This window comes from Pantherophis guttatus, chromosome 1, assembly GCF_059756535.1.
Source record: "Pantherophis guttatus breed Tessera chromosome 1, ASM5975653v1, whole genome shotgun sequence".
Lineage (NCBI taxonomy): Eukaryota > Metazoa > Chordata > Lepidosauria > Squamata > Colubridae > Pantherophis > Pantherophis guttatus.
In genome coordinates, this window is record NC_142063.1 from 280,140,672 (window position 1) to 280,160,329 (window position 19,658).

At 35.6% G+C, this 19,658-nt stretch overlaps 1 protein-coding gene across 6 annotated transcripts in view; it reads left to right on the forward strand.

Annotated features, from left to right (window-relative positions):
* Nucleotides 1-19,658, forward strand: part of SDCCAG8 (SHH signaling and ciliogenesis regulator SDCCAG8) — a 112,424-nt gene that overhangs the window by 4,728 nt on the left and 88,038 nt on the right. For all 6 annotated transcript variants that reach the window (XR_015731463.1, XM_087882988.1, XM_087882989.1 and 3 more), the window contains exons 2-9: nt 2,224-2,382; nt 2,464-2,549; nt 8,101-8,214; nt 8,757-8,879; nt 12,121-12,252; nt 13,788-13,852; nt 15,181-15,369; nt 16,904-17,042. Coding sequence is in view for 5 of the 6 variants with exons in the window: in XM_034428252.3 (XP_034284143.2) it covers nt 2,224-2,382; nt 2,464-2,549; nt 8,101-8,214; nt 8,757-8,879; nt 12,121-12,252; nt 13,788-13,852; nt 15,181-15,369; nt 16,904-17,042 (1,007 nt within the window). In the remaining variant the exon portion in view is untranslated. The remainder of the gene's footprint in view (nt 1-2,223; nt 2,383-2,463; nt 2,550-8,100; nt 8,215-8,756; nt 8,880-12,120; nt 12,253-13,787; nt 13,853-15,180; nt 15,370-16,903; nt 17,043-19,658) is intronic.

Sequence of the window (19,658 nt, forward strand, 5' to 3'; positions counted from 1 at the left end):
GAACCAAGAAGCTCAGATAGGGAGGTTGCTATGCAAGACAGAGGTTGATATAACAGCAATAGTGCCAACTGATCCCTAGAGCCCAATTTAATGAACAGGATTTCACATCTGGTGATCTGTAGTACAATGCCACTGAAAGCCATAAAGTATGACAATTACCATAACATCACCTTTGTCCAAAATCTGAGTTGGTTCCACACCTGAAGCCCCATTAGTCATATCTCTGAAAAAGTATCTCCATTTCCAGACCCAGCCAGGGTTTTGGTAATACATGCCAAGTCAGTCCACTCAGCAACGATTAAATCACTGATAAGAGAGGCCTTATTGCAGATTGACCTGGCATTAATAGGTGCAACTTTATATATTTTCCCACTGGTGACAGTGCAACTTTATATATTCTCTTCTATTGGATATTAGTATAAGTCCCATTTTTTCTTTTTTTAAGTCCATAAAGTAATTTATAAGCGAGGTGAAAGTGGTCTTTACATTCCTGTATTCTTATACAAATTTATGTACCGGTATGTAGTTGCTCCAAGAATCAAATGGCAATGTCCTCTTGAGTCAGTGCCTTCAAGGACCTCATATTTTCTAAATATGTGTGTGGAAGTTAGGCAAGTTGTCCAGTGAAGTCAAACGGATATTAATTCTTAACATAGATCTTATAATCTATAGATAATCTTCAATTTATGACCAGCTGGTTAGTGACTGAAGTTACAATGGATCCTCAAAAGCTACTTACACCCCAGTTCCAACGCTGCAACATCTGCTCCCCCTCCATGGTCACGTGACTGCACTTTGGGCACTCAGTAACTGGTCCACATTTTATCATGACTGCAATTTATGTTGTTGTTTTCTAGAAACCAGCCTTTATTTCTGGTTTCCAGAAAAAGCACCCCTTGCAAACAAAGTGTTGCTTTAACAACCATTATATTTGCTTAATGACCACTGCAAAAAAAAAGGTCATAAAATCCACTATGGTCCACAAGTTCAAATAATAAATAAATAATGGCCATTTGATGACTACTTTACAATTGTTACAACTTATAACCATGTTTGCCAGGCTCAATTATGATCATAAGTCAAAGACAACCATATTTTTCGGACTATAAGATGCACCAGAGTATAAGACGCACCTTAGTTTTGGGGGAGGAAAATAAGAAAAAAGTTGATTGGCAGGTGGATCGGCCTCCCAGAATACTCCCAATCAGCTGTTCCCAGAGGTGAACTTTAGCAACAGTTTTGTTGGTTGTGAGCTCTGCGCCTTGCTTTTTCTGAAGCTTCGTTTCAGAGGCTTTTTTTTTCTGAAGCTCCGTTTCAGAGGCTTTTTTTTCTGAAGCTTCATTTCAGAGGCTTATTTTCTGAAGCTTCATTTCAGAGGCTTTTTTTCTGACGCTCCATTTCAGAGGCTGGGCGGGGCTACATTCGGAGTATAAGATGCATCCAGATTTTCACCCTCTTTTTGTGGGAAAAGGTGCATCTTATACTCCGAAAAATATGGTACCTTAATTAAAATATTAGAGCTGAAAATAACCCTGAAATTGGAAATAAACAATCCTCCCCATAAAGTCAGACATATACACACATCAATTGATTTTGCTGGAACACATTTCCAGCAAAGTACATTTTTCGTTCTGTCACTATCTCAGAGAGTCTTCAGGAATTACTTCTTTATAGAACTTCCTTGTTTGTAACATGGTCGCAATATGAGATCAAAGAATCCTCCTGAAACAATGTTGTTGGAAGACGTAGATCTTAATCAGTGGTGGGTTCCAACCAGCGTTACTACTGGTTCTCTTCATGCACGCGCTTCGAAATAAAGGAGCGGGCTGGAGGGCCCAGCTCCCAGACAAAGAGAACCGGTTCGGTGACATCACATCGTCACCGCTACCGGCTCGACTGAACCGGGCCGAACCGGGAGGAACCCACCACTGATCTTAATGAATAATTCTTGTAGTAGTTTTTTAGGTCTCACTGGCATAGATGGCTCTGATCTGCTCGTTTATAATATATATATTAGTGTCCTTGTTCTATTCTTTCTTTGCTCCTATGAATTATCTCTCCAGTTAAAATATATTCAGTAAGCAAACTAACTTATGTCTTTGAATTTCTCCTTATTCAGTTTCTATAGGTATAAAAATCTTGATAATACATCTTATCTGTATTTCTTACCGAGTCACAAAGAAACTTTTAATCACAGTGAACTTTCAAAATTATTATTTTTAGATCGTGCTAGTAAAAGCCTTGATCAATTGAAATATGTCTTCCATGAAAAAGATCTGGCCATAGGCGAAAGTGCAGCTACGTTGGATCGGTTATTTCCTAATTCGGGCCAAGAAGTGACTGAAGATAACGCTTGGCAGGAGCTACAGTACAGCCATGCAGGTTTAAAATTTTCCATTTGATTTTTTTTTTCAAACTAGAATTATTATCTTAGGTAAAATATGTTTTACTATTGTGTTATAGTTAATCAGCTTAAAGCATTATTACGTCAACAAGAAGAAAAGGGGAGTGAAATATCACCTTCAAAGAAGAGAGGAATGTCACCCACAGTAAGTATTATCCTCTTTTTATCTCTTGTTACATGACCAAATAATTACATCTCTGTTTACAGAACAGTATCTAAGTAGTATTTATGTTGTCTCATTTGATGAGTTATGTAGTTACTTAACAAAGCATTAGTAGGCTAGCTTATATATAAGCTTTTGTATTTATTTTAAGCTACCTATTGTTAGTTCAGCATTATATATCTAATGAATTGTGAATGACATGACAAGGCAAAGCATAAGGATGAGATTGAAGAGAAAGGTCTGAATTTATTTGCAAGCGCGTTATGATCCTTTTAGTGTAACAGTGGAGATATGTTTCTGAATTTCCTGCAAGTGTCTTTATATATACCACATATTGATTTTGAGCTGTGTTAGTGCAGTGGTTAGAATGCAATAATGCAGGCTAACTCTGCCCACAGCCCGGAGTTCAATGCTGCTGTGGCTCAAGACTGACTTAGCTTTCCATCTTTCTGAGGTTGATAAAATGAGGACCCAGATAGTTGGGGGCAATATGCTGACATTTGTAAACCCCTCAGAGAGTACTGTAAAGCACTATGGAGTGGTATATAAGTCTAAGTGCTATTCCTATTGCTATTTTGCACATGTGTGTAAAAGTTTTGAAACTTCTACTTGAAGGAAAAGATAATTATTAAATCCATTGATCACTTCTGACAAGTCACATGTCAAATAATTTTTCTTCTGAGTGGTTTTTCTTCTGGAAACCTGCAAATCAAGTTTATCAAAACCATAACTGGACATAAAAGCATATAAATATGTGCTTTATTTGATAGTAAATATTCCCTGTTATTTGTTCATTGTCTTTTTCTGCTAAATGTATGGAGAGGATAAAGACAACAACATTTCTTCAACTCTTTTTAAACTGATGAAGGGTTTTGTCATATTAAGATTTTATTTATTTATTGAGCACTACCAATTTATATGCTTTGATGGAAGCTAATTAAAAATATTCCCCAGTTAGAAGTTATTAGACAGAAGGAAAAAGCATTAAAAGGTCTCTTGAAAAAGTGGAATTTTAATATAAAATTTTAAGGAGTCTAAAGACTATTTAAGATTATAGAGAGGAAGTGAGTTCAAAAGGATATGAGAGATTGTTCATCATGAATCAATTTTATTTATTCATTAAATTTCTATACAGGCCATCTCACTAATACAGCGAGTGACTTACAATAAAATAAAAAGTTACAAAGTGCTAAAAACAATTAAAATTTGAATAAAAAGATTAAAAATTAAAGGCCAAGATGATGGATAGCCTGGGAGCAAGAATTTTCTTTATCCCCTCAGTCATCCCATTGTAGCAGGCTCCTGTCATGGCCTCAGGGCAAGTGGCAGAGCCAAATTTTAGACTGTTCCAGAGGAGTGTGGAGACAGATCTCATCTCTGTTGGGAGAATATTCCAAAGCGTGGGGACCACAGAAGAAAAGGCTCTTTTCCTGGACCCAACCAGTATTTATCCCACAGCATTGAATGGTTCAAAATATCTTAACATAGCAAGTACCATATATTTTGTAAACAGTGTTACTTGGGCATTCATTCACTTACTAAAATTTATAATTTGCCTGGTTCCAAGATTCTGGGCAACTTAGAAGTATATAAAAGCCTTGCAACATAAATCATGAAGTTAAACTTGAAACATCTCATTAAAACACTTCAGAGCAAACAAACAAACATTCCTAATGCCCTGGTAAAGAGCCAGGTCTTTCAAAATGATACGAATGTGGGGATTCTAGGAATTTCAAAGGATAGCATATCCCATAGCACTGGGGCCATCACAGAAAATGCTTGCTTCTATCTCCCATCCCCCTTTGTAGTCCTTCAATCCAGAGGGGAAACCCATATGCCTTCTGAGCCCCTGATTTAATGTAGAGAATGGTATCTTGATAGCGAAATAAAATATGAAATATTTTTATAAAGATGAAACTCTGATGAAAACGTGTCACAATACTGATAGAGAATATTTGTAGTTCACAGTTGAAATGAGGGGTATTGGTGCTCTCTGAGTTTGGTTGTTTTCTTGTAGCCATTTCATTACCCAAACTAGGTAGCATCATCAGCTGCTTCAACTGGTGATGAATGCAATGCAGTATTTGGACCCCCCAAAGTGGTCCATGTTACACCTCTGTCTGCGAGCTACACTGACTGCAGATGCAATTTAAGGTGTTGGTTATTACCTATAAAGCCCTACATGGTATGATTCAGGTTGCTTGAGGAACCATCTCATCCATGGGATAGACTTGTCCCACTCATACTGGCAGAGGAGACATGCCACAGATTCTGTCAGTCAAGGAATTCCAGCTGGCGGGGTCAAGGAAAAGAGCTTTGCTGTGGTCTCAGCCCTTTGGAACATCTTGCCCCTGGGTTGAGATTGGTCCCGCTATCCTGACCTGGAAAATCTGGCTCTGTCAATTGGCCTGGAGTTCCAAAGAGGGGGAGAGTACCATTTTGGAGGTGATTGATGGACTAATAGTAGATCCCATCTGCCCCTCTACTCATCTTGCTTCTTCCCCTCCCATCTTTTAATTATAATTTTGTATTCTTTTAATTATTTTCTATTCTTATTGTTATAGTTTTACCACTTTTAATGTACTCTTAATATTATTATTACTGTAAGCTGCCCAGAGTCACCTTGTGGCGAGATGGGTGGCAAATAAATTTAATAAATAAATAAACTGTCAGGATAGTTTAATGTCACATTTCTTTCTTTCGGTGATCAGTATGGCTATTTGTTCTGAGGGAAAATAGCTACGATCCCTCCCAGTTATATTTTTCCGGTTTTTGCAAACATTGAAATTAGTGCCATTTCATTGTTTCTTTAAATAGGTTTAGTATTCTGGATCCATATTATTCTTTTATATACCAGGTGTTTGGTTTTTTTACAGTTGTAATATATTTGAATAGCTTATATATCCAAAATGCAAAGGATATGCTTTTTTAAAAGAAACTGGTAGGCCTTTTGATTAAAATGAATAAAGATCATAAACATGACCTTTTAATCATGGTATCTTATTGGACCATTGGAGACCCCATTGTGTAGTAGCTTTTTCTTCCTAAGTGGATGGTTTTTAGTCTGAGGTAGTAGAAGGTGAGGGATCATCCAGTAGTCCCTGGAATGTCCGTTGCTGTGCAGATCAGTCCTTTCTCTCCTGCTCTTTTAACATCATATGATGTTAAAAGTGGGGATACGTTAGTTTAAGGTGTGGTATTATCTATACTCCAATCATAACTAACTTTAAATCATCAGCTGTAGAGTATATAGTATGCTGTCACTGCCCTATTCTGGGCTTGGAGGCTGTAAAATAGAACAGAGTAGGCTGAAGTTGAATCTAAGTAAAATGGAACCACTGTTGCTGGTATTCCTCCACCTAGGATTAGGAGACAACTAGCAGCAGATGCCGAGAGAAGCAAAACAAGAGAATGATCAGCATCCTTTGAATGGATACATGCCCCAAACCTGTCAATTTAGATCTAGGAAGAGTTTTATGGCAAAAACAAATATTCTTGAAGACACAGGAGCAAAAATGAATTAGAAATGAAGGAAAGAATTAATGGCACAAGGAATAATCCCACAATCTGATCTCCTCTGTGTCACTTGGAGGACATTGAATAGGTTGGGGGTGGGAGTGCCTAAGTGTAAAACCAATATGCTGAAATGGGGGTTGCTAGCGGATAACCAGATGCTGTGTGAATGTGGAAAAATAAAGAGCCCGGCCCTTTTGTTGGTCTGTCGAATATTACCAGTAGAATGCACTGAAAGTGATTTGTTTCTGGCTAATGATAAAGCCAAAAAGGTGGCCTCATTTTGGCAGCTTAAGGTTTGATCTGGACACACACACACACACACAAAAAATAAGTTCTTGGTCGAAGAGCAGATGGACGCATGCCTAGAGGAGCTTTTGCCTGGCTTCAGCTGGTGGACCAATTGCAATTTATATGATGCAGTAGAAATTAGTTATACAAGTCATCCTTTCATTACCATCTGGTTGAACTACTGCAACACACTTTGTATGGAGTAGTTCTTAAAGACTTCTCAGAAACTATAGCAACATTCATCAGCCTATGTGCTGTGTGTATGTAATACCAATTCTGAAGCCTGTGCACTGATTGCTTTCAAGAAATAATGGACTTGACTTATAAAGCTCTTTATGGCTCAGCATCTGGGTAGCTACAGGGTATCTACTCTCCAACTGAATTGGCTGACTGATTAGTCTGAGAAACTACTCAAAGCCCCACTTTTGAGAAGCAAAAGCAGCCAAAGCTAGAAAGGCAGTGGTGGGTCTTGGGAGTAGACTTTTGGTAGAGATCAAGTTAGCCTCCTCTTTCTTGGTCTTTAGAAAACATCAAGAGTAGACTTATATAAGATATATTTTTCTTAGCCTTAGGACTGCACCATCTCTTACTCTATCGTTGCTTTTAATTCATTGTTTATGCATGTATTACTGTATTTATTTGTCAGATTTCTACATCTGACTCTGGGCAGTTTGCAAATAAAAAAATGTTACTGTTTTAATGTTTAAATTTGTTCGTTTAGTTGGAAGGGTTTTAATTTAACTGTGTCATTTTAACTATACCATGTCTGTTTTAAAGTATCTGAGGGTTGCTGGATTTTGGTGAGGCATAAGTTGAATGACTGACTGACTGACTGACTGACTGACTGACTGAATATAAATAAATAATTAAAAAAATAAAAATAAATAAGCGAGCAAACATCTTAGGGAGGCCATCTGAAAACATGAAGACCACCATAAATATGCCCTGATTCTTTTCTGATGGCAGTTTAGTATTCCAGTTGAGAAAAAATAGATTAAAATTAGATTTTAAAAAAAAAGGAGATTAGAAGTTGGGATGGATGTATTCACAGAAATCGACATCAAGATGGTTTTTCAATAGTTGGTCCCAAGATGTTTATCAGAAAGCCCAGTTTGTTATCAACTCAAATAGTTCAGTCTATCAACAAAGAGTAGTCCAAGAGTCCTTTATTTATATTTATTTATTCCATCTTACATACATATCAATGCTTGTGCATTGTCTGTACATGCATATGTACCTCTGTTTGGATTAAACATGATATATGTCAGGTAATAAATTAAAATAAATCAACTTTTATCTATCATGCTTAATTGTAAAAGTACAGTGCATATGCAGGTACATGAAGTACACGAACATTGAATGCTTAATTAAAATTAAAAAAAATACAAAGCAGCAGTGTTTACATTCTATCTGCTTTAGAGGCTTTCTTTGAGTGGAAAATAGGAATCTTCTGCTAACAGACATTTGTAGCAGAAAGTCAGGATTTGCTTCCTCAAGCTTTCTTTCATCCTTTTCCTATATCCGTCCACTCAGGAAGACCTCAATCTACTTTGAAATGGCCTCCTATTCCTTCTGAGCAATCAGCATCCTATTACTGAAGGGAACCCATTTGATAGATTTCTTAATGTAAATTATTCTACGTTAAAATGCTATTCTAATATGAAACAGTTTGGAAAGAATTTTATCTGAAACATGTAATTCTGGTGTTGTTGCCTTTTATTTCCTCTAGAGAACATCCAAAGCTACTGATCACAGTTTGCCTGCCCTTTCTGAACTTGTTCCCATCATTAATGATCAGTCTCAATATATTAATCATTTAGAAGCTGAAGTCAAGTTTTGCAAGGTATCGTACCTGTTCTTTCAAGGCAGCTTTATTCATCTGCCATTAACATTTGAAGTTTTAACCCCACAATTCTGTATATTATATTCAAAACAGAGATAATTTTTAGTAATAGAAAAGAAAGCATTTCATTTTATTTTTATTGGTGAAAAGTTTATTTTAGCCAACAGCTTTAGATGTACCTGAAATAGGAAATAACTGTCTCTACTGTAATACCATATTAAAAACATGAGAATTTGAACAATAAATAACAAAAAATTATAGATAATCCTTGACTTATAGCCACAATTGAGCCCAACATTTCTGTTGCTAAGCGAGACAGTTGTTAAATGAATTTTGTATTCCAGTAGCATATTATTTCAAGCATGCTAGAACTTGCAAGAAATCCTTTTCTGTTGTTTGATATGTCACTAAATTTAGCTATGCTTCCATTGATGTAAGATTTTATGCAAAATTGAATGTTAATTACACTACTGTCATTTTGTTTGTGAAGAGGATTGATTCCATTTTTAAATAATTACATTAATAATTACTTAACTTTCTAGGAAGAAATATCTGAATTGAAAGCACGTATACAAGTTGTTGTAGTTGAAAATGAGAAGCTACAAAATGATCTGAAAATGGAAACAGAGCGGATCTTGAGAGAGCAAACTGTCATCAATGCCTCAGTGAGTTCTATGGAATTTAAAATGTCAAATATAAATAAAAATGTAGTCTTAAAATTTTATTTAATAAGAAATCTGTAGGAAATGTAATAATGCATCAAAATATGTCACATATATGCAGCTTATGTTACCAGATATATAAACAGAGAGATAGATCTGTATTGCACACAGCATAGTACACAATTTGCATAATTTAATATTTTGTCTTTTTATAAAATCATAATAACTTGAAGGAACCTCAGTAATCCATACCCTTGCTTTGGGCAAGATCTGTTGAAATATTTTGGATGAAGGGCTATCTAGTTTCTGTTTGAACGAGGGGCCAGGATCTAACATAAAGATGGCTAAACTAACAGACAGAAGGACTTTAACCACATCCTCAGACCTAACAGAATCAAGCTCAGTTTAGATCAGCGGTTCTCAACCTGGGGGTCGTGACCCCTTTGGGGGTCGAACGGCCATTTCACAGGGGTCGCCAAAGCCCTCTCTCACTCCCCCCCATGCCTTCACTCACCCTCACTCTCTGCTCTGTTGGATCGCCGGCCGTTCGCTTACCCCGCCCACCCCCAATCTATTGCTGCCTCCTGAGTCCCAGCTGATGGCTAGAGGAAAAAAAACTGTTTAAATTCTTGCTGCAGGGCTTCAAAGGGCTGCCCTATAGCCAGTGGTGGGATTCTGCCGGAACCGTTTGTTAAATTGCTGGCTTGCCTCGCCCCTCCGCACCACTATTTATTGCCAATAAATAGTGGTGGGCGAGGGGCGGGCGAGCCAGCAATTTAACAAATGGTTCGGTGTTTTTTTGTAATTTTATTGGCCCGCGGAGCTTCAGCATAGGCTAATTAGCCCTTGATTAGATCGGCTCCCGACTCTCAGCTGATTTGTCTCAGCTGTTTTGCTCAGGGCTCTGCTGCTTCCTTGCAAAGAGTCCTGGAGCAGATTTTTTTTCCCCTAGCTATGCTGAAAAACGAAACTGAAACTGCTTTGCTGTTGCTGCAAGGTTGGAAAATTAGGCAGGCAGATTTCTTTTCTTTTTCCTCACCAAAAAAGGTAGGTGCAAACAGTGGGAAATTTAGGGAAAAAGAGGAGAGTTCAAGATTTTAAAACACAAAAGAAAAAAAGCTCTATTTAATTAGGGAATTGTAATAATTGAGATAGTATTAATTGTATATTTCTGAAAGCAGAAATGGTTAAGTTGTGGTTTGGAGGAATATATGGGGGAAATTATTTGGTTTATTATTATTGGTAAATATAATTAATTGATTTGTAAGAAATTGGATTGCATGGAAATAATTGGAATATTCATGTTCATATTGATTAATATACAAAAAGGTAGTTATATAATTAATTGATTTATATTAAAATGTTGAATTTATATTAAACAATTATAATATTACATAATTAACCAATGTGAGAATGGATATAAAAATAGATGACAACGGGAAGGGGTATAATATAGAATAGAAGGGAAAAATTGAATTTGATTAAGATTAGAGATGAGGATGAAGGGTAATATTGGTTTTTTACAAAACTGGATGAGGAATAAATATGGCAAAAAGGAAATATAGAAATTGTAAATTTAATTGAAATGACTAAATTTGTGAACCGGCCAAATACTCTGTTCAAAGAAAATACATTGTATGTTTGTATGTGTGTTTCTAATTATTGTTATTTATTCATATTTGTTCTCTTTTATTCTTTAAAGTTTAACAATTCATTCTTTATCTTAATATCTTTATATTTGTTTGGGGTTGGTTTTCTTCCCTTTCATCTTTTTTATTGTACAGCAATCTTTCTCCTCAAACCTACCACCTCTCTCTTTTCTTTCCTTCTTACTTTCTCTTTCTCCCCCTCTTCTTCTCCTCCCTACTTCCTCTTCCTTTCTCCTTCTCCTCCTCTCTTCCTCCCTCTCTTACCCTCCCTCCTACTCTAATTTCCCTTCCCTTCCTTCATCCCTCTCTATTGCTGTATCCTTTTATGCATATGGACTACTCAGAGGGCTGAAAAAGTTATTTCTGACTGGTCCTCGCACTTTTGACCAGTCCTCGAACTTACGACTGTCCTCACATTTTACGTTTTTGCCCTAGCTTGTCACCATGGTGAAGAGAAGCAGTTGTGAAATGAGTGACACGGTTGTTAAGAATGCTGCACGGGCATAAATGTGAACATGGTCATAAGTGTGAGGACCAGTCAAAAGTGCGAGGATCTGTCAGAAATGACTTTTTTCAGCCCTCTGAGTAGTCCCTATACACATAGCCATGCCCACCCAGTCACATGACCTCCAAGCCACGCCCACAAAATAAACCACGCCCACAGACCCCCCTGGTTGGGGGTCACCACAACATGAGGAACTGTATTAATGGGTCGCGGCATTAGGAAGGTTGAGAACCACTGGTTTAGATAATATTACAACTGGGTTGGACTTGCCCAATCAGTGTCCAACTCAAAGTAAATCTGATTGACGCTGTCTGCAAGATTGCATGAATATTTCTTATCATGGTCCTGCAGATGAACCTGAGGCCCAGCCTGTCCTGAATATGAAGCGGGTTACTCTAAATAGGGCTGCTGGCTGATATCAGAAGATGCAATAAATATGGAGAAATAGCAACATTTTGCCACCTTTATTGTCATGACATAGGTCTGACAGAGGCTCTTACTCAGTTGGATTCATTCTTTGTCTTCCTCCATTGGCGCTCCATTCGTTGATTCTGGCAAAGCCTTCTGCCCTTAAGTTTCTAAACATGAAGGACATACAGATAGGTTTAGTTTATCACTAAATATATGTCTCGTCTTGTAGAACAGAATACACTGAAAATAGAAATAAATTTAGTCATCATAAATCAATAAATATCGAGTTTTGTTTAATTACATATTTTAATGGCTTCATATGGTAACAATTAATGTTGCTTCCACTCATTTTATCAGCAGAATTTCATTTGTGCGACATTGTTTTTCTGTCCTGATCTCTTTATCAAAACTAAAACTCTCTTGTAAAGCTCTTAGGAAAGTTCTGGAAATGGTGCAGAGATGATGTTGTAACAGAAGGAATAACTTGTGGAAATAGTTTGATAATTTGTTATATTAATAATATAATATATAAAGTTATATCATTATCATTAGTTATTGAGCTTGTTATGAATAAATATAAGAAGATCAGTAACAAACATATAAACCTATAGTATATCTTTAATGTGTGTGCTATGTATATACATTTAACATGCACGTTCATTGTTGATATATGTTTCAGACCCTTCTCTCAAAATCTGGTGGTATAAATGGTGATCATTCTCATATTTATGGAGCTCCTAAAGCATCTTATCATGTCATTGAGCAAGCCAAGGCACCTCCACTGGAATTGGAAAAGTGGCAACAGGAATTGGTCAGTATTTTTAAAATGTTGATTATTTTAGCATTAACAATTTATCATTTGGGTAAAATGCTCTACTTTTATGTTGAAAGTGTAAACATTTAATCAACTAAATTAATTTAGATTGGTTTAATGAAATATATTGTATGACCAGAAAGTACAGTTCAAAATAGAGCTGCTGATGAGAAACTAATGAAACACTTTTATGTCACCTAAAATAATGTAGCAGGTTACCATTTTTTCCCCCTGATCTTTGTTGTTCAGTTCTAAAATCTTATACAGCCTGGAATCTAACTGTCTGTGAGCCCAATTTCTTTTCAGTCATTTACACTGACTCAGTCAGTCAGTCAGTCTGTCAGTCATTTTTCCTCCAGGATATTGCTATTTTCTAAGGTGATGACTAAACAAAAATACTCTTCCAGGAATGGTTGGAAGCTCTCTTTATTTTAACATGTTTTAAAAAAGCTATTCAGCAGAGCTCAAGTTAAACATTTTATTTTGCCATGTTTCAAATTTTAAATTTTGCAGTTTTGCTGCAGTTTATTGTATGCTGCATTTTTGTTCTGCATTTATTTTATATTTCTAATTTTAATAATAGTAATGTTCAAGTAGGTTGTAAGTCAAGACAATAAGTAAAAATATTGAATCCAAGTTATTTTATTTGTCTATCAAATTTATATGGCTGCCCATCTCACAAAAGTGATTTTGGGAGATGTACAATAAAACCAGCAATTAAAATCATTTTACAAAAATCATTTAAAACAATTAAACTTAAACAAAAACAAAATCACGAGAGAGGATGCATCAGAATATTATACATGATGCAATCAGTGCTCTGTATTCCTGCACATATTCCTGCTGCAGAATAATAATTGTCAACATTGCAGAAAAAACAAAGTGTGGATAATTTAAAATAACCATTTACCAAATAACGTTACACTGAAGTATGTCTTTAATGATATATTTTGCCTTTGAATGTTAAAGTTTAATTTTCTGTCTAAAAAAGGTTAAGAAAAAGTTTGTAATTTAAATATTAGAAATTTACAAAAAATGATAACCTAAATCCCTAAACGATTTGATATTTAAAGCTTAACTCAGTGGATCTGTATTTTACAGTTCTATGTGATGTATAACAACCTTATTTCAGTTCCCAGCATTTCTAATCAATAATACTTAGATAGCAAATTTAATAGAAAATACCCAATAGTTAATAATGCTTAGTTAAAATGAATTAGTTAATGCTGAGGATGATTGAAATCTCTGGAAAATGCTGCCCAATATGCTTTGCACAGGACCTAATGATGATGATGAAAATGAGTTAGTATATGACTATTCTTAGGCAGGCAGAGTGGTTGCTGTGTAATTTAATTAATTTATATTTTCAGCTAGTACTGGTTTGATATCCAGAGCATGAGGGAGTTAGATAGCCTTTATAACTTTAATGCTAGAAGACAGACAGATTGCTAAAATTTTGCTGATGCCCTGGCAGTCCTGACTATGCCTTATTTATAACTGAACAAATGATAGGTATTAATTTTATTTTAAAGGAGAAACTAAAATATCTTCATGAAGAAAAGACTGAAGTGTTTGAAGCTCAGATACAGTCTTTACGGTAAAAAAAAGTTTATGTATTTTTAGATTGAAGCGTGATGTCTCAATAGAATTGTCTCATTTTGCCTCATTATCTCTGTCCATAAGTCAGTAGAAATAAATCATCATTATTTTATTCTCTGCTCTTAAAAAGTTTTAGACATATGCCTTATAGTTTAATAATGAATCTGTTTCTGCAGTTGGATTCTGTAATGGGATATATGTTTGTTGCTTTCCTGGTAGGATTGCTAAGTTATTGCAAAGCATCAATCAGTATCTAGAGGGGAAAAAATCCATAACATTACAACCATACTGCCATTTTATACAGATAAAACTTTCAGAACGGGAAAATGCTTGTTTCAGTTCATCCATGTCCCTCTGGTGCCTAAAATAGTATTTTTAAAAATATTAGTTATTCGTAAGGTGAAAGATTTGTGTCTTTCTATTTTGCAGCATGGTTATTTTATGATTGCACAGTAAAATTCATTCATTCATTCATTCAATCAATCAATTAACTTCTACAGCTGCCCAACTCATCCATGATTCTAGGTGACTTATAATTCTAAAATTATAAAACAATTAAAACAGTGTAAAAAAACCCCATTAAAACAGCAAAAACATCCACAAAACAAATAAAAATGACCTTAGGTCCGTGCTGTGGTTGTTGGCCTATTTAAGGAAGGGGCAGTACTTCCTGCACCCTCTCCTAAGATGCCATCCTTGGAACTAATAATTTTAGTTAACTATCACCCTGTCTCTAACCCTCCCTTTTTAGAAAAGGTTGTTGAAAAGGAGGCTGGTGTGCAGTTGATGAATGTATGAAAGTGGATTATTCAGACCTTTCAGTCGTTTCCTGCCAAGATCTGAAGTGGGCAAATAGGCAAATATACAAACTATTTAAGTCACTATCATTCAGTTCATTTCATTAAAAACACGCACACAAAATTTCTAACTCCTAAAACAGAGATCAAGCTTTCTTATCATGCTATAGATACACATTATCCAGCTTTTTAATTTAAAAATATCTGTTTCATATTGGAGTGATGCTCTTTTATTTGTCACTATTCATTTTTGCCTCTCATTTCTTGTTTCACCATGCTTTCTTCCCTTTCCCCAGCCGTGACATATGGTAATCTTTACTCAGGAAATATTTTATACATACGATGTGGATTGTGATCCATGAAAGGTTTATGTGGTGATAAACTGGTTGTTCTTTAATGTGGCAGAAAGCTGTGGTCTTTTAGAAAGCTTAAAGCAGTATGAAAAAAATTGTTCCAGTTGCTTTCCAGTCATTATTGTACTCCGACCTTGTATGCTGTTTATAATTCTTTTATGTTGTTATTGTTGCAGAAAAGCGTTATCAGAGTCACAAAAAAACTGTGAAGAGCTGAGCGGAAGATTAAAACATCAGCATTTGATCAATGCAGCGAATAATTCTAATAGGCCTGGTGGTCTCTGCTTAAATTGTGCACAGCATGAAGCGGTTCTTTCTCAGACTCATTCAAATGTCCATATGCAAACCATTGAAAGACTAACCAAGTAAGTAGATGGATAGTTCTGAATTTTTTAAAAAAACCCACAGAGTATAACAATTGTAACATAATTTCATGAACATCAGTGATTTTAGTGCAATTGACTATGAAGACCCACTGCAATGTAAGGAAGCTTTACGACAGCATTATTCCTCTTAGAATATCTTCCTGCTCAGCAGCCACCTACCACAGACTCCTAACCAAGTGCTTTATTTGATTGTGGAATGGTTTTTAATGAGTCCCTTAGCTCCATTTCACACATGGCTTCCATTTTCCTTTAACAGAACAAGAGGTTTTCATACAGCCCTTCTAGTTGCTAAGATCCTAAAAGACTCAATACTTATCTACATTCCCAACAGAGCAAATGAAGCCAACAAGTAAATATAAATAATTCCGTTTGTCTTTTTTGTACATTAAATTTATCCAACCCATACTTTACAAATGCTCTTTATATGTAATTTAAAAATGGAAATCATTGGTTCCAAAAAAGGTAATTGAGAAATAAACAATAGGATTTTACCAACTGAATGAGGATCTGCCCCAGTTTCATTTTCTCTATTTTCTAATCATCATATTTAACAATTGAAGTCAGAGTTATAAGTAATTGACTATAACTAGAGCTGTACAAATAATTTATCTGCCACATATGTATTAACAAATGAAGGCAAATATACGTGTCCTAGGAAACTGCAGCCAAAAAGGCACCATATAAATAAGATGCATAGAATAGCCCAAAGCATACATTCCGGTAGAGAGAAGTTACTTGAAGAGGTGCTCCAGCACAAGTCCGAAAACTCAGAAGACTAAACCTCTGGTCCTGGTGACTGACCCAAATTGGATCCTGCATATATGTATTGTTTATTCCTTCTTATTCTAGGTAATATTTGAAGACTTGGGGGCTGCTATTTAGTCTTATGAAATTCTGCAGATTTACAGGAAGCTTTCTGATCATGCCATAAAATCACTGAAAATAATAGAACTATATTTTTTCTGGCTAATTTTTTTCTGTTTGGTTTTGATGGGCATGGGAGTAGCAACCTTCTAGGACAGTGATGGCGAATCTTTTCGGTACCAAGTGCCCAAACTGGAACGCATGCGTGGTGGAGCCCCGGAAACTCAAAGACCAGCTGGCTGTCATGCACATGCGCACTGGCCAGCTGGTCTTCGAGTTTTTGGGGCTCCGGTGCATGCACGTTACAGTTTGGGCACTCGGTGCCGAAAAGGTTTGCCATCACTGCCATATTACTTTCAGCAGGAATTGGTGGGGGAGAGTTCTTGGGAAGGGAGCCGAGATTATCCCTTCCTGATCTGGAATCTAAGCTACTACTTGTAGAATCATTGCTAATTTACAGCTTAATGTGTAAAGATGTGGCAGACTCTGCCTATCTTTTTTAAAAAAACTGGCATAAATCTAATGTGATCGCTTTCTATACAATAACTTATAAATGTTACTAAATGTTGATGTTGCTCTTTATCTCCCTAAAGTATCTCCTACCTGTCTAATATATTGATCTTTTCTTTCTTTTCTCTTGTTGTTTAAGAGAGAGAGATGAGTTAATGGCAGCACTTTCTACAATAAGAATAAATTTAAATGAAATGCAACAGAGGGAGTGCAGCGCTTATGAACAAGTGAAACAAGCAGTACACATGAGTGAAGAAGCTAATTTGGAAAAAACAAAGGTAAAATTGTGCGAAGACACAATAGTTTAGGTATCTGAAATTGTATCTACCATTTACAGTATGCAAGAATTCTGAAAGTAATGCCTTGTTTATGTGCCTTTGAGAAACATCTTGCTTGACTACTTTAGGCTTTGAATGCTAGATTTAATGGAATCTGTCCTAATGTGACTTTCCCAGCCAACTTTTGATATGCAAAGTCAATGGGGAAAGCTGGATTTGCTTAATGACTGCACAATTCGCTTAACGACTGCAGTGATTCGCTTAACAACTATGGCAAAAAAGGCTGTAAAATCAGACTCACTTAACGAATACCTCACTTAAGCAATAGAAATTCTGGTCCCAATTGTGGTCACAAGTGAAAGACTACCTGTATTCATACAGCCTAATGGCTGTGTCAGCTTTGGAAGCCATATTAGGCCGGAAGCTCCAATGCTGCCACCTTCTCACGTGTGGGAAAGTAGGAGAGGGGTTGTTAGTAGACATAATAGCATTCTTTCTGTAGGTCAAGGTCAGAGCGATCCAGCATCTGGAGAAGGAGTGGTCAGGGGGCTGGATCGGGATGGAACAGATGTTGATTGGAGCATGTGACTAACTGGGTGGAAAAGGGGATGGTTTTGGGAGTTTGATTTACTGAAGGAAAACCCGGGCTTTTCAGATTCGGGTTTCCCCAGATGTGCCAGTTTGCCAATTCTAGTAAAGAGGACTTTGGAAAATGTTTGCTTCCGTGTCTTTACTTGGAGTTGGGGTTTTTCTGGAACGCTGACAGGCTGCTAATTTGAATAGCATGAGCTTGGTCTCAGATACCCTTTTCCCTATTCCCTCTCCTATTTATGGTTTGTCAGAAAGAGGAAGAGTTGGAATAGCTGCATTTTTTTATTATTGCCTGTTCACTTAGAAATGAATTTTCTCTCTCCTCAGTTTCAAGAATTTAGTGGGAATTATACTTTTAGTAAACAATATTGAAGAGGTTTTCTAATGTAAGTTAAAAAGCTTATTTTAGACATCTCATGCTTTAGATTGATTTATTACCTTGGTAACTAGCGCCATCTGCTGTGGTATTAGTATATTGCATATAGTTGAAAGAAATTTGTATTGGAAGCAAACATTATTTTTGTAAGGGATCAAACTGTATTGTGCAAATGGAATTCAAGTATACTCTGAAAGAATCCAGTTAGCTTCAGTTCTGGGAATAGTGATATGACAATATCATTCATTAACTTCAATAATTTCAGGAGGTACCCAATGGTAGCAAACCAGAGATTTGGTTTGTAGTATTTTACAATGTTCTGTAAAATAACATTTCTTATTCCTGTCACTTTAACAAGAATTGCTGAAGATGCCACATGCAGAGAATGTTGTTTGGGTCAGCACTGCACCTGTGTAAGCAGAGTGCTTATGCATGTATTCTTCATTTTCAGAGTTGACCGTGCATATTTGTGTAAACTAGAATCACTAGACCTAGGATAATTTATATTCAGTATATGTAGATGACAGATGGTTAAAAAACAAACAAAACAAAAATATATAGAAATATATGTTTTTAAGGTGGCAATTTTGTTACTCACCAATTTACCTATCAAATTTCTTGTTTTAATATCAATAAAAAAATAAATAAAGTGTAATTATTGAAAAGCTACTGAATGGCCATGTAGGTTTAAAAGCTTTCACTGAAGCTGTAAATCTGAAAGCCAGGGTAGCATACTTGCTAAAGTGTTTGACTGGGGTTAAGGAAAGAAGATTCTGTTTCACTCTCAGGAAATTTCATCACCTCAGCACACTCTTTCTCTGTCACCTTAACTTATCACACAGGGTTGTTGTTGTAGGGGAAAAATTGGAGAAAAGCATGCGTTGTATGTCACCTTTTGCTCCTGGAGGAAAATTGGGATAAAAGTGTAGAAAATACATTAATAATATTAAAAATATTTTTACAGATTAAGTCTTGCAAAATCAAAATAGAAAAAAGTAATGGCTGTAAGGTCTCTTAATGACAAATTAATGATTAAATGAAAGCAATATTTTGTAGAGACTTTATGGTCAAACAACAAGAGTATATTTACTTTCTTTTAAGCCTGATTATGTTTCAAACAAGACCCAAGAAATAACTGCCTATCTAATAAGGTTTGATTTAAAATACTAATATCACATAAGAAAATAACATTTAAATTGAGTAATTTAGCAAATTTGGTTTCAGATTGGAACAAAATATATGCTTGAAAAATGTGATGAAAAGATGAGATAAAGTAAGCACATTCACATGGTATGCAAATATATGCACCTTTATTCATTTTCATTGTATGATATATACTTCAAAATGTGAAATCAAAATATTTATGGTGAAATGTTAATACGTATTTAGGACAGACACATCAAGTATTACCACTAAATTAAAGTTCTTTGAAAGTAGCAGTAATCTATTCTTTCAACATTCACTTATGAGCAACACATTGTTTTGTGGCTGTTTAAAGTATATTGTATAGTTATAAATTTATATAATATAATATAAATTTATATACGGTATGAATCTTTATATATTAGTGAGAACATACTTAAATTTAAATGAATTTTTAATTTCATTTTTCTCCAAAATTTAATTAACTTGCCTTATATTAAAAGAAT